Here is a 17,009-nt window from a genome sequence, read left to right as displayed (position 1 = left end):
AATTACTTTGGATCCAGTGACATCTCATGGTAGTTTACTGACACAGCACATATTGAGTAATAGCACTTGTAGGTTTTTCAGAAATTAGGAGTCATACTAAAAGGAAAGATTCTCACATTTCTGAAATATGCATCAACCAAACAGAAAACACACACGCTGACCAGCCTTCCTCTTACCAATGATTTAAAACAAAAGACTTACCCTTTTCCTGCAAAACATTCATTAAAATTTATTGTCAAACATTTGCTAATAGGGGCAGGATACACTTTCTTTTTATTTTAAAGACAATTCATGTAACTTCTTTATGTTAAACTCAAGCAGACCTAAGCATTCCCCGTAAGATGTCTCTATTTTCCTAAAAAACAAAGGTCAAAATGTTCTTACTCCACTGATCTGCCTTTGAATCATTCCCGACTAATAATGAACACATAACACAGACCAAATAAACCTGAAATTCACATTTATCAAATGATAATTATGTCCATCTCTTTTGGGCATAGAACCAAATGACTATTTTTGAGTTTTTAGACTGTGAGCCCACTGTTGGGTAGGGACTGTCTCTATATGTTGCCAATTTGTACTTCCCAAGCGCTTAGTACAGTGCTCTGCACATAGTAAGCGCTCAATAAATACGATTGATGATGATGATGATGAGTTAGGAGTTACACTACTCTGTTGAATTTGTCTTTAATAATAACTGAGTCATTAATGCTCAAGATCATGATTCAGGCCTAGCTAAGTGGTCAAAATAGCATTTTTCCAATTAACTTGGTTTTCTCAGTTGTAAGCTCCTTGTGGGAAGGAAATGTTTCTACCATCTCTTTGTATTCTCCTCAGTGCTTAGTGCAATGTTCTGCATACACAGTAGGCACTCAATAAATACCACTAATTAAGACTGATGTGGAATTATGCTGACAGATGAATTCTGACTGCTTCCTCTAGCCACATGGCAAGGTAAAATTAGAAAAGTATGAATTGGATTTCAGATTAAAATGGTATTATAAACACTTGGGTCATAAGTGAGCAGAAAACAAAAATTCTCATTATGCATGTAAAACAGGTAACCTTTCTACTTACATGCCATTTTACTTGTCTTGTTTTGGCCTATATATTTGGTTATTAGCCAAAGTGGCAATGAGCAACTATTCTCTTTAGTAAATTCATATACAAGATGGCCCAAATTAGACCTTCAGCTTTTTGGAATTACTTAAGAGAAATCTAATTCATAAATGTAGTCAAGTAAAGACATGAGTTTAAACTACACCACACCAACTAAAACAATGGTGGCAAGAAAAAGTTAGCTAACTTTTCTATTTGCTGCTGCCAACTGAACCACAAAAAACCCACAAAAAAACCCTAATGGACCATCTTTATTTCGGGTCATTCTGCACATTTAAATAATGCATAATAAATTTTCAAATAGAACTCACTTAACAATAAGCCCTTCAATCAAAAGACAAGCTAAAGGCCCCATGAAAACTCCTAGTCGTCATTCTCCCAAATAAAATGCTTTATTTAGGTTAGGGAGGTAAAAAATATATGTATGTATGTATGTATATATATATATAATTATAATTTTATGCTGCCTTGCTGGCTATGAGGATTGCAATGGGTATGCCAAGTCTTTGCAGGAATCAATAAAAATTAGAAAAATAAAATTAAACCTACCAACTAGTAGAAGTAAATTGACTTGAAGGCATAGATAATTAAGCAACTCTTCAGTGGAAGACCAAATGCATGTGAATAAAAATATTCACTTTGATTTCAACTTGTCCAACAAGGTAATATGAAAAGTTCATTTTAATAAGTAACCTAATTCATTTTTGAAACCTACACCACTGTCATTCACAGTACAAAGTGAGAGGAATTAACTATTAAAGTACATTATACACATTTTAGCCTGCTGATTGAAAAGTTTATACAAGAATAGATTTATCTCTGAAGAGTTATGTTGCCCATCACATTGAAGTACAGTAAAGTCATGCTACTTTAAAGATGAGCATGGGTCAGTGCTGCCAGTTATTATACGATACAGATATACTTCATTAGAGTTAAATACTTTACGATTCAAAAAAAGTTCATGAGATTGTACAGAGAACAGAACAAAATTAAATAATTTGCACACAAGGCTTGAGTTCATAACATCATATTTGAGCAGGCATTTTTTTTTACAAGTTTGGAGGCCAGTGACCAAAGTCAGTAGCTTAATATACCTGCCCATAGAGTAGAACAGTCTAAATTTCAACACATCTATGGGACTGGTCATATATGATACGAAAATCCTGGATAATCTTACTGAACTTCGAAGTACAGCATAGTTTCACTATCCAACTTGCTTTTACAGCAAATTTAGCATACAAAGTTAACCTGAAAATTAGTGAGGAAGAAGTTTCAATGAAACATTGACCTCAAAGTGGCTTTCAGAATTCACAGAAATAATTAGTATAAGTTGAAAATGGGCATTTCAAAAAATGAAACATCTACCTGAAAATTAACCTGAAAATTAGTGAGGAAGAAGTTTCAATGAAACATTGACCTCAAAGTGGCTTTCAGAATTCACAGAAATAATTAGTATAAGTTGAAAATGGGCATTTCAAAAAATGAAACATCTACATAAAAAATAAGGGACTATGTAAAATAGACAGAAGCAAGAAAAATGAAATACATGTTCTCTTCCCTAAACTCCCCTAACCTGGGATTCATTATTTTAAAAAATGTATTAAGTTGAATTTTAATGCAGTGTAAGTTCATTGTTACACTTAACCCAAAAAGACAACTCTTTATTTTATTATTCAGTTCAGATTTTAAACAGAGGGGCTAAGTAATGAGAGATGTGGTGAAAGACTTCTGGTTAGGGAAAAGAAAGTAAGTTTTATATGAAGGTAAAAAACTTCCAGCACCAAAGAACCTAGGGTACCTTTTAAATTTGATATTTCTATGTAGAATATTGTGCATTTAAAGTACACATTTAATTCTGTTTAGGCACTGGAGAATTTACCGTGAAAGAGACATATCCAGTGCTTAGAAAAGTGCTTGGCACATAGTAAGTGTTTAACAAAAACCATCATTAAAGAATTGCCAATGGCTTCTATCGGTATATTTCTTGTTTACAGAAGGCCAATTTAGTAGTCTACAACATTCAACAAGATTTCAACATTAGTTGAAGTGGATGCTATTAGGGAAGAGATGTCAAAGGGTGGTGATAAAATAATTTTACTTAAGATTTCTTATGAGAAATAATCTTCTACAGAGAATAATTTAAAGGTTGATCATGCCAATAAACAAGAGAAAAATCATGATTTTAAATAACATGCTATTATACTGTAGTTTGAATGTTAATTATACTTGTCCCATTCAGGAAAATACAACTTTTCATTAACAAAAAAAAAAAAACATTTTATGTCCCTCCAAACATCTTTTTTCACTTGGCATACACAGATAATTTTACCATTACGGGTAATAAATGGGAGGGGAACTGTTATGCTACTTTTTAGAGTCCTCTAGACTGTAAGCTCCCTGTTGACAGGGATGGGGTCAACCAACTATATTATATTGTACTTTCCCAAGTGTTCTACACAGAGTAAGTGCTCAATAAATACCTGGGATTGGTTGATAGATAATATAATATTTCTACCTAAAGCATAAAGGATGCAGGTGTTATTTTAAAACTGTAATAATTCTGATAAGAATGCAGTATTTCGTAAAATATCTTGTAGATAACACAATTAGCACAGTGAGCACATTAATCATTGCCAAACGTTTTCCCCAGCACTGCGATATTGGTTTTACCGTCTCCGTAAACTCGTTATGGGCAGGGAATGTGTTTGGTAATTCTGTTGTATTGTACTCTCCCCAGTGCTTAGTTCAGTGCTCTGCACATAGTAAGCACTCAATAAATACCATTGATCGATTGATTGATAATATGTGACTTACAACCCATTCTATTCTAAGGTCCCTAAGGGCACAAATGGTCATGTTCATTCAACCGTATTTATTGAGCATTTACTGCCTGCGGAACACTCTACTAAATACTTGGAAGAGTACAATATAATAAAAAGAAGAATTTCCTGCCCACAATGAGCTTATAGTCTTGAGGGGGGGAAGGAGACATTAATATAAATTCAAGCACTTAGTACAATGCTCTCTGCACAGAGTGGATACTCAAAAACAATTACTTAACCGGTTGGTTGACATGAAAGGTGATTTCAAGCCATTTTTACCACGACAAAGTTATAATCGAGGATGGTAGCCCACTCTGGTTAGCCTTGGTGGTCAACATACAAAGTCTGTGCCGGGAATAAAGTGGTACTGGTAAAGGAACTGATTTATTTTAAGTGAAATACCTAGTCAGAAGTAATAATATGGCTGAAAGGATGCAAAAGTTCTAAAACAAATTACTTATCCCCTTTGTCAGAGAAACAGCTATATACCAGAGGTTTCTAAATATGGCTGAAAGGATGTAAAAGTTCTAAAACAAATTACTTATCCCCTTTGTCAGAGAAACAGCTATATATCAGAGGTTTCTGAGCAACACATTAAGTATATTTAGACCTCAGATAGAACTCTATTAAATTACAAATTTGACTGAGTTGATTTACTTTCCTTCTAGTCAGTAGTTAAAACACACCTGAAATATTTTTCCTAGTAAGCAATGATCATCTGATACTCCACACAGAACCCACTTCAAACTGTTCCAAAATATTACACTATATGTAAATTCTGCCTTACAGAAATGTTAATTCTAAACCTTAGAGCTATAACCACATAACTAATCTTCAAAGAATCAGGCCATACTCTGAATAAATATTTGCACAAGCATATGCATACTGATCAACCCCATGTTTTCCTAATTTCTTAAATAAATGGTCTCTAGCACCACCTCATATTAGATCTGTCTTAAATCACTGTACAGGAAGTCCTCGGACTTATGACACAATTGGTTCCTAAAAACCACATCTTAGGTCAAAATGCAAGTCAAAATCCATTTTTTTTTCCTCATAGGAACAAATGGATTCATTTCTGAATGAATGTTGGAGACCCTATTTTACCAAAAACCCACAGAAGTGTGTACTCATTCAATTATAGTTGAATAACAAAACCACATTATACATTGAGTCAGAAAGGTTCCACAAAAGGGTAGCCAGCTTTTTCTTCATCAGAAGTAAAATGAACTTATCAACCCTACCCAGTGTTCTCCACCCAGCTAATTTCACTGTGCAACTACCAGTCTCTTAAATATTTCTCTCTTATGCCTTTTAAAAAGATTTCCCCGTGGGTGCTGTGCATTTCCCACTCTGTCCAAAGCCCTGAAAACAGTACATAAAGACACTAGTGTTGTTACGTTGAACCCAATCTAGACCAATGTAAAGTTGAAAAAGTGTAAATTTAGAAGTACTGTGCCATTCATCTTAACTTAAAACATCTTAAGTCGAGGACTTCCTGTATAACAAACTGCAGCTCATGCAGAAATCAGATAGATGAGAAAATTAATTTATTGTTTTTCCAAGTTCACTCATATCGTATGCTGGCAACAGGAACATTCTGTTGTCAAATCACATTTTATAATCAAAGTATAAAGCAAGTACAATGTAACCCACAACACCTACTAAGAGTATTGATAGCACACAAAAATGTCACATGGTTTATTAAACCACTGCTGGTCCCAGATAATTTAAAATAAAATTACTAAGGCAGCATCTACAATACGCAAACAGTTCTTCAAAAGACAGGTTTAAAGTTATCACAGCTTTAAACTATGGAAATATAAATTAACAAAATACAAATCACATTTACAGCATAAGGCCCTGTGGTTTCTTAAGCAGCAAATGAAAGAACAGTATCTTCAGTGAGAAGCTTTGAAAAATAAAGCATGTTGGTTTTCTGTAAAAAGATAACATTAATTCTTTCCTCCTGAAAATGGGCAACTATAGACTTCAAAATGTTGTGTAAGAAAGTTCCTGATACTCCAAGGAAAGAAAAGATTAAAGTCCGGTAACAATAACTGACAGAGGACAGGTTGTATCTTGGGCAAGCTGAGCATCGAACTGTTGGAAAGCAGAATTAGAATTGCTCATTCATGGAGAAGGAAACTTTATTCAAATTGGAGCAATACAGCAAAGCTTCAAAAAATCATTCACCAAATACATTCTAATTCTTATAAAGATGCTTTTGAAAATTCATTTCAGATAGACCGGAGCTTCACAAAAGTTTGGATTCAAAACAACAGAAAAATAGTAGTTAGGGGAAGATCTTTCTCAAGTAACTGCACATGGTACTAAATTCAGTCTGTATTCCTCTTCTGATCCCAAAGACCCCCAAGAAGTGAATCACAAGTGTCAGTACTTGAGCAGACCAAATCAAAAATCATTTTACAGTTATTTGTCTTTAAGCTGTTCAAACCTATTAACCAATAAAAGTTTGAACCAATAAAAAGCACTGTGAATTAAATACTAGTTTTCATTTATAGTTCCTCCCGATAAATATAGTTTAGCTGATAAAACCGGGATAAGCTAATAACCAGAAGAAGCTAATGGATGATTTCACATATTTCATAAAAGCTACCTTTGAGTCATTCCAATTTAACAGAAAAACTATAGTGTCTGGACAAAACAAATAACCAATTGAAATTTAAAAGTACTTGTGCAAAAAGCCTGTACTACCTCAAAGGGCAGTCACCACCACCAATACATTTTTGATCAATTTATGATACAAAGCAACACAAAGAAAAAGTAGTGATACAAATTTTGAACAACATATATACATTTAATGGTGTTCCTCTTTTTCAATCAGAATGGTAAGGGCCAAGCTCTTAAAAGACCCGAAAAGGAAGCAAGAAAATGGTGCTGCAGAATAAAAAGACTGCAATGAACGCCTGAGAAAAGTCAAAGAAAGGATTTTACCCAACTACTTGGCTGGCGTGGAAGCAGCTGTTACGCTTTTACAAAACCTTAGTTCCTGGATGGAAAATTTCTTGACATTAGGCAGCTAACCAACCTTACTAAGATGTAATTCAGCTTACCCATGATTAAAATTGAATCCATTTTTCTAAAAGACAACTTGCGACCTTACCCGAAAATATCTTTTAAATCATTGCTAGCTGAACTGCTGTTGGTAATCGTATTTGTTGGCTGAGCGAAGTTCTGGGGGTTAAAGAAAGGATTTCCCTGTATACCAAACGCAGGCTGCCCAACCATGTTCATCTGGGTCCCCATTACTGAACTCCCTGTAACCGGGGACCCTTGAGGAGGTGCAAACTGGTTAAGCCACTGGTTTGGTTTCTGCTGAGATAACTGGTTCATGCTAATTTTGGGCTTTTGAGGACCAAAAAGACTATCTAAAGCAGACATGTCTGCGGGTCTTTGTTGGGTCTGCTGGGAAACCGCAGCTGGAGAACTCATAGCATTGAAGTTTGGCAAATTAGAGGCTGTCCCCATTGTCATCTTGGAGATTCCGGCGGATGTGCTCGCCCCACTGAAGAAATTCTGGTTTGTATTAGCCCCCATGTTGAATCCAGGAGAGTGAAAGCTCATATTGGCGTTTAGTCCATTTGTCAAATTCCTCTTGGCATTATCAACTGGTGAAGAAAATCCCATGCAAGGAACTGAAGAGAAACTGCCGGGAGCAACTTTAGGGGTGCTAATGGAAAGGCCGGTCAAGGAAGACATATTATCCATCAACGTCTCTGTCAAGTCCTTAGTCTGCAGAAGATATAAAGTGGTAGTTAGATCACATAAAGGTGAATAAACACTTGATTCCAAAATCTCTGACTCACTGCTTACGGCTTCCACCCAACCTGAAATGCCCTATCCAGTCAGCAGCTGTCAAACAACATCCGTCTCGTCCTCCTGAAACACTCTTACAAAGCATCTTCTTCAGGAGGCATCCCTTAACTAATCACCTCACCTCTCAGATCCCCCCAACATGCCCGGGTTTTTGCTTTTACTGATCGACCTGGTTTAATTACTTATACCTCCTCTCTAAATCTTTTCAACTACTGAATTTCCATGAGCCTGAGTCTTATCTTTCCCATTAAGCGGTAAACTCCTCAAGGAGGGACTGGGGCTGATAGGTCGGATAACACCCCAGTGTTTTGTAGAAGGTAGCACTTTCTGTTGGTGACATCTTGGGGTGAATGGACTAAATTATATTCCCAATTTAATCCTAGTGGTCGAAATAAAAATGTCTTTCTTTCTGCATAGCTTTATGCTCCTTGGAGGAAAAGCTTTAGTTTTTTTAAGCTACTTCAATCAGAATGTGGTGATGATCTGTGAGCAAAGATCTGGACAGTCAGCTCAAGGGGTCCAAATGAAAACTCTCTAGGGGTGCAAATGGTTACTAGAGTCACACGGCAAAAGTAATTTTTAGAAGCCATGTAAAAAGTCCATTTGGGGAGAGTAATTCAGTGTCTGTCTCCCCCAACAAGCCTATAAATTCCTTGAGTGCAGGGACTGTGCCTACTAATTTTAATATATGTTCCCAAGTCTTTAGTACAGTGTTCTGTACACGAAAAAACACTAAATATCACTGCCTGACAGAGGTTTTAACGAGTGGAGGATTCCTGAATGATTTCTGCTATCATGTAGCTGAAAATGGACAATGATTTAAAGGACTTATGAATGTAAAACTCCCAAATTTTTAAATAAGGAATATGAAGCAATCCCTTCAATTGGACATGAGAAGTCCTGTCTAATGTTGTTGAAATCTATTTACTCATTGACCATATTTCTCTTCCTGACCCGTTCATCTTTCATAAAATACCAACTGCTTAAGTACTGGCCCATTATTTAGGAAACATGAAAAGAGAGGAGACAGTTACTACTGCTACAATAATTATAACTACTATATAACTATAACACTCTTATAATTATTACTACTAATAATAATTATAACAACGGCAATTATTAAGCATTCACTATGGGCCACGAACTGTGCTTAGTGCTGGGTTAGAAACAATATAATCACATTACACAGAGTCCCTGTTCTACATGGGGCTAAGGGTCTAAGAGGGATGGTGAAAGGTATTTTATCCTTGTTTCACAAATGGGGAAACTAAGGCACACAGAGGTTAAGTGACTTACCCAAGGTCCTAGATCTGGCAAGTGGTGGAGCCTAGACTAACTCATTAGAAATAATCTTTACCTTAATCTCTGAAGAATCCCTGTAAAGTGTCACTAGAAATGTTTCAATTCTATATTTCCTTGCTCTTGAAATGCTACAAAATAAAATAAATTCTCCCTTACCTGCTTGACTGGAGCAACAGGTGTGTGTGATTGAGGCTTAAGTGGCTGCTGGCTTTTCAATTTCTGTGCTTGCTCTTGGTCTTTTGCTAATTTTTGCTTCTCTTCAAGGGTAAGGGATGCCTTCAGAACAACAAAAGAAAATGACATTAGAAGAACTACCAATTCCCCTTAATCTCACTTATCTAAATAATAATATTATTCAGCTTTTGGAACATATTAAAATATACACTCTGCAATTCAGGTATACATAACCCCTTGCTAAAACGCATGCAGTTTAGGTCACAACATGGTTCAAATGACGCAAGCATTTGGGCAGACTAAACGTTCCCTTTCAGATCACAGCTATAGCTTTTCAGCCCATGAGATGGTTCTACTAACGAGTATGCTATATTGTTGTCATTTCTGCTCATCATTCATTCATTCAATCGTATTTACTGAGCGCTTCCTATGTGCAGAGCACTGTACTAAGTGCTTGGGAAGTACAAGTTGGCCACATATAGTGGGTGGGTGCACATCAAAAATCTCTGCATGCCCTTTTCAATGTGTGGCACCACTGCCATTTTTTTTGCTCATGGCAATCATTGCCCCAGCAGGGATGTGAATAGTTTAGGATAAGACAAGAAAGTACGGATGGCCCTGCACAAACCACCATCACTCAAATCGGTTCCTAAGGGCAGGTTATTGGTCTGGAAGTCTCCGGACTGGAGCTTGTCCACCATATTTGCTGGGAGAGCCCTCTGTTGGGTAGGGACTGTCTCTATATGTTGCCAATTTGTACTTCCCAAGCGCTTAGTACAGTGCTCTGCACATAGTAAGCGCTCAATAAATACGATTGATGATGAAGTACAAGGTAACGATCTTCAATCCACTGGCTAGGATTCACCTTTTACTGACCTCGTGGATCATTTAAAAATGTTTTGCTTTACAAACCCAAACTAATGCGCCAGAGGATGGACAGGGAAAGGGAAAGAAAAAAGCAACTTTTACTAAAGTTTGCTTCCTCTCTTTTATTAGACTGTAAGCCCTCTGAAGGACTGTAGACTGTAATTCCCACCTATATTTTCTTTCCCAGTGTTTGGTACAGTTCTCTGCATACAGTAAGCTTTTAATATACTACTATCACTCTCCAATATTAATTTAAATGATCTCATTATAAGCATGTGCAATAATAACTGTGGTATTTGTTAAGTGCTTACTATATGCCAGGCACTTTACTAGTTAAGCGCCGGAGTAGACACAAAAGAATCAGGTCCCACATGGGGCTCACGGTCTAAGTAGGAAGGAGGATGAGTATTGAGGCCCCATTTTGCAGATAAGGGAATGGAGGCATATAGAGGTTAAGTGACTCGCCCAGGGTCACACGGCTGATTAGCGGGGAAGCCGGAATTAGAATCCAGGTCCTCTGAATTGCAGGCCTGTGCTCTTTCTGCTAAGGAAGCAGCATGGCATAATGGACGGAGCACGGGCCTGCGAGACAGAAAGTCATGAGTTCTAACCCCAGCTCCATCACTTGTCTGCTATGTGGCTTTGGGAAAGTCACTTCATTTTCCTGTGTGCCTCAGTTACCTCATTTGTAGAATGAGGACAAAGCCTTTGAGCCCCATGCAGGAGAGTGACTGTGTCCAACCCGATTTACTTGCATATACCCCAGCACTTAAGTACAGTGCCTGGTACATAGTAAGCACTTAATAAAAACCACAATTATTAATATTATTATTACTCGGCCATGCCGTTTCCCTAAACAAAAGTGGATATAAAAAAGCTGCCTGGATAAATTGAATAGGCTCGCCCACTCTCCTTTTCCCTAGACCCTCACGGGTGAGAAAGATGGGATTTTAACACTCAGATTATAGGCAAATTGTTGACCTATTGATAAAGACTGAAAGTCTGCCTGGAACTGAATTTATCTGTTAGGTAAAGAACTGCCAAAATGTTGGCTACCACAGACAAGAGGCAACAAATCTCACACTCATTAGTATAAGAGAAGCAATTAAGTGTACAAGTAGTAGTTCTGTAGACATGCCAGTAGACATGCCTGGAGGCCTAAAATTACTTCTTTCTTCAAGAGTAATGATTTTAACTTCTGCAATTCTAATTTCGGGACTAACATCCTTTCAGATGAGAAAGGAGGTCAAACAGATTTTTTTTTAATGTTAATTCATGACCCTGGAATAAACGTCTCTAGAATCTACTCTCTCAAAATAATGTTCATTTAAGAGAAAAAGAAAATAAAATCACAATAAAGAAAAAGTACATTTAAAAAGTAATTTATTTCAGACTGAAGAACTGGCTAACTTGTACTTTGCACTTAAAATGGTGAATGGGCAATCCATAAGAAAATGTGAAGTGGCTTTGATCCTCCTTGAGGTTTTCAAAATAGATACTACATTGTAGATTCATATTTGCTATTTAAATAACATTTTAAAAGGAATGTTGAATGGCGCAATATTCTCACATAAAATGAACTACTTGTATAAATGTAATTTTGTATTTAAAAAGACTTAAATTCTATCAGCTCATCACAATCTAGTCCTAACACAGGAAGAATGCTCAAAAAAATTACGTCAGAGATTATCAACAAATCTTAAACACTGGCATAGAAACATTAATGATTTGCATAAATACAACAGAGAATGGAAATCACTACATAGTATTTATTAAGCACTAAACCTATGCTAAGCACAGGGTAGATACAAGAAAATCAGATCGATGATCTTCCCTGTTCAACCCAGGATTCATAGGAAATAATGAATGTGCTATAACCTCTTATTTTGCCATTTTTTTCCAGGTAATAAAACCATCTAGGAGATTTATGATTGTACCTCAAAATATGCTGGTTCACCCCGAACACTTAGGCTTCACTAAACTAACTTGTGTTCCCTCTGAGGCATTAGAACACAACAAATTAGCCGTTTACAACAGGCATCCTTTGGACCCCAAAAGGCTTGCCCTGTCAAGTTGACATTCAGCAACAAGTTAAAACTACAGAACTTACTCTTTTTTGTTTGGCCTGTAATCCGTTCTCTTTATTGTCTGCTCCACCAGTAAGAATGTCTGTCCCCACACCGGTAAAGACCTTGTCAATCTGTTGAAAATGGAAAAGTTAGATAGTTATATATTCCTATCAACACAGTGATCTCACTGGAGGAAAAACTCTCACTGGATAACTTCAAAGGAGAACTCTTTCATGACATAGCCTACATTATATCACTTAAGCACAGAAAACTGGATGAGTTGACTGAGGTTAATTTGGGGAAAAAGGCACAGAAGAAGAAAAAGAGCCGCCAATAACCACTTTAGAGAGCCACTTAAATTTCAGTGAGGACAGTAGTGCAAATGTAATCTTCAGTGACTCCTGCTATTGCTGCTGTTGTTGAGGTCTGTGGTTCAGATCCTATGCCCGACTTTAGTTGACCAGGGAGTAGAACACAAAGGCTCTGGAGCAAGCTAAGGTTAAGGAAGTAACTAGGCCCACAGTGGTCCCCAAGATGTAAAAGACAGTAGATAGATAGTAATCTTTCCTGCCCACTCCCAGGGCACTGCAGAATGTTTTTGGACAGTAATGGGCTCTTAGCCAACAGGATGAAAAGCCTTTCTGGGTAGTGGGAAGCCAAGTTCTGGTAGGGGAAGAGTAAGAAAAGTTCTCTCTGGCTAGAACAGTGCTTTGCACTTAGTAAGCACTTAATAAATACCATCATTATTATTATTATGGGGAGGAGGTAGGAGGTTTTCTGTGGCGTCTTCAAAGACTTGAAGGTAGGGTAAATTATCTCTCTCCCAACAAGCTATATGGGGACAAAAACGACGGTTAATGTGGGATGGCTTGGTGACTGGATAATTTCAGTTTCAATTCATGTTTTCAGGGTTCTCTCAAGCAACTCGGGCCCAAACCACATGGCCAGGCGATTAGGACAAATTTCAAGGAGGAGGAAGGACTGACTGGCAAATCCACTTGAAGAGCTGTAGATAATAATCTCAAGAGTTTCTCTTTCAATGTTCTGTATTTGTTTCCCCGAATTTATGTTCTAAATGAAATCCTGTTTGTTTCTCTTAACTGTTTATAAGGTTATTGTCAAAGGAAGTTAATTACCTTCCTTAGGAGTAGCTGGTGGCGGGCTTTATGACCATGAGTGATTTCAAACCTAAGGTGGCCGGCTCTTCTAGCCTGAATCCAGTAGTCAACAGGTTTACTAAGCACTTACTGTTCACAGTGTTCAGACAGGGTACAATACCATGGAGTTGGCTGATCCCTGCCTTCATGGAACTTAAAAATCTAGCTCTGGTTGGACAGTATACAGCAGGGTAGCCCCAAATTTAGTCCAGCACAATATAAGTGCCCTAGGACCACTCAACATTTTCATACCTCCAGAAAATGGAGCCCGCACATTTAATCCATTAAGTGGAGCTGTCAGTGGCCACCCTAGCAGGCCTGGGCAGACTTAAAAATATGATCACGCACTTGGGTGGGCATGATGAAATCCAAGAGAACAGAGCTACATAAAGCCAGGGAGTGGCAGAAAGCTTTTAATGTGTATTAGTGTGCCTTGGTAGAGTGGTCAAGAAACAGTAAAACAATTCAACAAAACTTTGGAACCACCTTACCTGACTGCCAGAATTAGTGACTTTTGTCTCTTCCGATACGTTAATTTGACTTGCTATATTCAAAGATCTGTAAAGTTCAAATATTACAAGATAATAAGCAGAAGTCAAACAATAATCATTTATATTCATATAACATCATGAAAGAGGAGAAAATAGCAATTTTAAAAAATCGATAGCACCCCTTAAAATGTCCTGAAATTGAGTTTTTAGCTAAATTTAGAAATATGAACACTTGGATGATATACTCTTCTGATTTATAATCATATTTGCCCCCACCATAATAGAAACATCAATAAAGCAAAATTCTAGATTTCTGACTATAAATTAACCTCAAATAAATGATACCTGGACAAAATAGACTTAGTTCTCTGGCCAATTTAATTTAACTGCTTAAAGCCATAGGTTATTTACAAATTTTCCACAGATGTAATCTCCTGCAGACTAAGGATAATATATGGAACTAAGTCACATGATTAACATCTCTTCTTCATCGGAAATATTAATAATGCCAAATTTTATTCCAATTTTGTATCTAATGTGAAAACAACGCGTATGTGAGTTTCAGTAGAGCCCTGTTCTGACTCTGAGGCTACACAGTCAATTTGGGCCAGAACCAAACTACCCAGTTGAGTGAGCAGACTTGGACACATCCACTCCTCCCACTCTCCCCTAACGTTTAGTTCCTTTGTCTACTGCTTGAGTCCCACTCTGCACTAGGAAGTGGGAAACAAGCGACTGCATGACCACATGTATTCTTCGGCTATTTAGCTTTGCACCCTGCTCAAACCTCACGAAGTCAGAGAAGATCAGAGCTCAAGTTTGCAGTTCTTGGCGAGTTGGGTCAGGATAGCCTTAGATTGGGAGTTTAAGGGCCCCAATACAGAGTTCATGCAGGGGCCTAATTATGAATAGACTAAATCACAAGTATCTTTCTTTTACACCATAATAATAATAACTAAAGTTAATTATTAATGTTGTTTGCTCTCACCATTCCTCTCCTCAAAAACCTCCAATGGTTATTCAATCCTTTCTTCATCACGCATCAACTCTTACCCATTGGATTTAAACCATTATATCAACTTTCTCCTTCACATTCATTCACTCTACTCTCCCATTTTACACTCCAACTCCACACCTCACTCCTCCTCCTGTACCTCATTCTCACTTCTCCTAATGCCAGCTCCTTGCCTGGAACTCCCAACCCCTTAAAATCTGATACACCACAGAGCTTCCCAGCTTCAACGTCCTCTTCAAATCACATTTTCTCCAAGACGCCATCCTAGTTCATTTCTACTCTCCCCCAGTTACATCTCTGCACTTCTAAACCACCTAAGCACTTGGGAACTAACAGATAGATAACCTAAATACATATGTACTTACATACAGATCTGACACACCCTATTGCTTAAACACTAACCCATGTAAATAAACCCCTTTTCCTCTTTTCATTCACTCAGTCGCATTTATTGAACACTTACTGTGTGCACAGCACTGCACTAAGCGCTTAGCTGGCAACATATAGAGGCGGTCCCTACCCAACAACGGGCTCAGTCTAAAAGATTTCTCTCTATCTCTTCTCTCCTATCTGAAAAGTATTTCAATGTCTGCCTCCTCACTAGAACGTAAGCTTGTTGAAAAGCAGGGATCATGACAACTAATTCTATTACATTTTCCCGAGCACTTAAACAATGATGTGAATACAGTATGCCCTTAATAAATACAATGCACTGACTAATTGATATTACCATGTTTTATGGAATACCTTTTACATTGAAAGAAGATGGAAAAATCTATGAGAAACAGAGTGACAGTATTACAAAAATACTAAATAGTAGTAATAGAAATAAACAACACTTACTTCTGCTGTTCTTGCATGATATGAATTTGTTCCAATTTGGTCTTATGCTCAGACTCCAATCTGTGAAGCATTTCTTTTATGACCGAAATGAAAGAATTGAACTATAACAAAAGTTAATGACGTTACAAATTTGTAAGTTGGCAGCAAATAAAATTTCTGCTATTGCAGACTAAGCTAATTCAGGGTTACAATCCAACCAATTCCCTTTCTTTGTATTTTAGTCTAGAGATAATATGAAACAGTATCAAAATTAAAGAAATGTAGAATCTATGTAATAATAATAATGTTTAGCGCTTACTACGTGCCAAGCACTGTTCTAAGCACCGGGGGGTGGGGAGGGGGGGGTAAGATACAAGGCAATCATGGTTGTCCCATGTGGGGCTCACAGTCTTCATCTCCATTTTACAGATGAGGGAACTGAGGCCCAGAGAAGTTAAGTGACCTGTCCAAAGTCACACAGATGACAAGTGGAAGAGCCAGGATTAGAACCCACAACCTCTGACTCCCAAGCCTGTTTGTCTGCCTGATAAAGTCCAGGTTTCCGATAAACTGCCGACTAAGGAGAGCAGGAGGCCACAGGGGAGGAACTAAGCCTGGAATTTCTTCTCCCTTCTACTTCCGAGTTATTATTTGCCCAAATTAATGCACAAGCACATCTTAATGGACTATGGTAAATGTTACTTTCATTATATTTTCTAGATGTTAAAGTGTTTTAGCAATTCAGAGGAATCCATAAGCTCTGAAAAGTGTCACGATGAAGAAACTTAGATGCACCTTAAAGCCATAATGTAGCTCACAGCATAAGAAAAAGAATACATGGGAAATAAAGGATTATATAAGAAAGTTGAAAATGGACTGAAGGATTGTCCTAATGCCCATAATTTATCCCTTTAGGAATAACTTTCATTCATTCACTAATATTTTTTGAGCACTTACTGGGTGCAAAGCACCGTACTAGGCACTTAACTTTAATGTGCGTAACCAAATTGTGTGGAAGTTTTTGAGAACTATTAAATCAGACCCTATAAATTTCCTATTAGTCCTTGGTTGCTGGAGTGAAATTACTGATTTTCATTTTAGTAATTGTTCACCAACTGCATCTCAAAAATGATCTGCTTAAATTTCTGTCACTTGTGATCTTGTGTAGCCCTATTTTATAGGCTGTGGATCTTTTAATATGACTGTGTATATGTTACTCGAAGTGGTTACTACTAACAGTGAATTCTGCCCACGGGTGTGGGTACGTTGAAAAGACCAAAGCAGGGTTAGCCTGGTGGGCCATCATGCTTGCTGTTTGCAGTGCCTGACTG

General features: G+C 37.4%; 1 protein-coding gene across 3 annotated transcripts in view; it reads right to left on the bottom strand.

The window, feature by feature from the left end:
* Positions 1-6,073: 6,073 nt before the first annotated feature.
* Positions 6,074-17,009, bottom strand: part of SCYL2 (SCY1 like pseudokinase 2) — a 60,690-nt gene continuing 49,754 nt past the window's right edge. For all 3 annotated transcript variants that reach the window (XM_038756190.1, XM_038756191.1, XM_038756192.1), the window contains 5 exons: positions 15,700-15,800; positions 13,842-13,908; positions 12,235-12,324; positions 9,240-9,359; positions 6,074-7,697 (listed from right to left, as the gene is read on the bottom strand). In XM_038756190.1, the coding sequence (XP_038612118.1) occupies positions 7,065-7,697; positions 9,240-9,359; positions 12,235-12,324; positions 13,842-13,908; positions 15,700-15,800 (1,011 nt within the window). In that variant the 3' untranslated portion in view covers positions 6,074-7,064. The remainder of the gene's footprint in view (positions 7,698-9,239; positions 9,360-12,234; positions 12,325-13,841; positions 13,909-15,699; positions 15,801-17,009) is intronic.

Source organism: Tachyglossus aculeatus, chromosome 14 (assembly GCF_015852505.1).
Source record: "Tachyglossus aculeatus isolate mTacAcu1 chromosome 14, mTacAcu1.pri, whole genome shotgun sequence".
Taxonomy (NCBI): Eukaryota; Metazoa; Chordata; class Mammalia; order Monotremata; family Tachyglossidae; genus Tachyglossus; species Tachyglossus aculeatus.
This window is presented reverse-complemented; position numbering and strand designations above follow the sequence as displayed.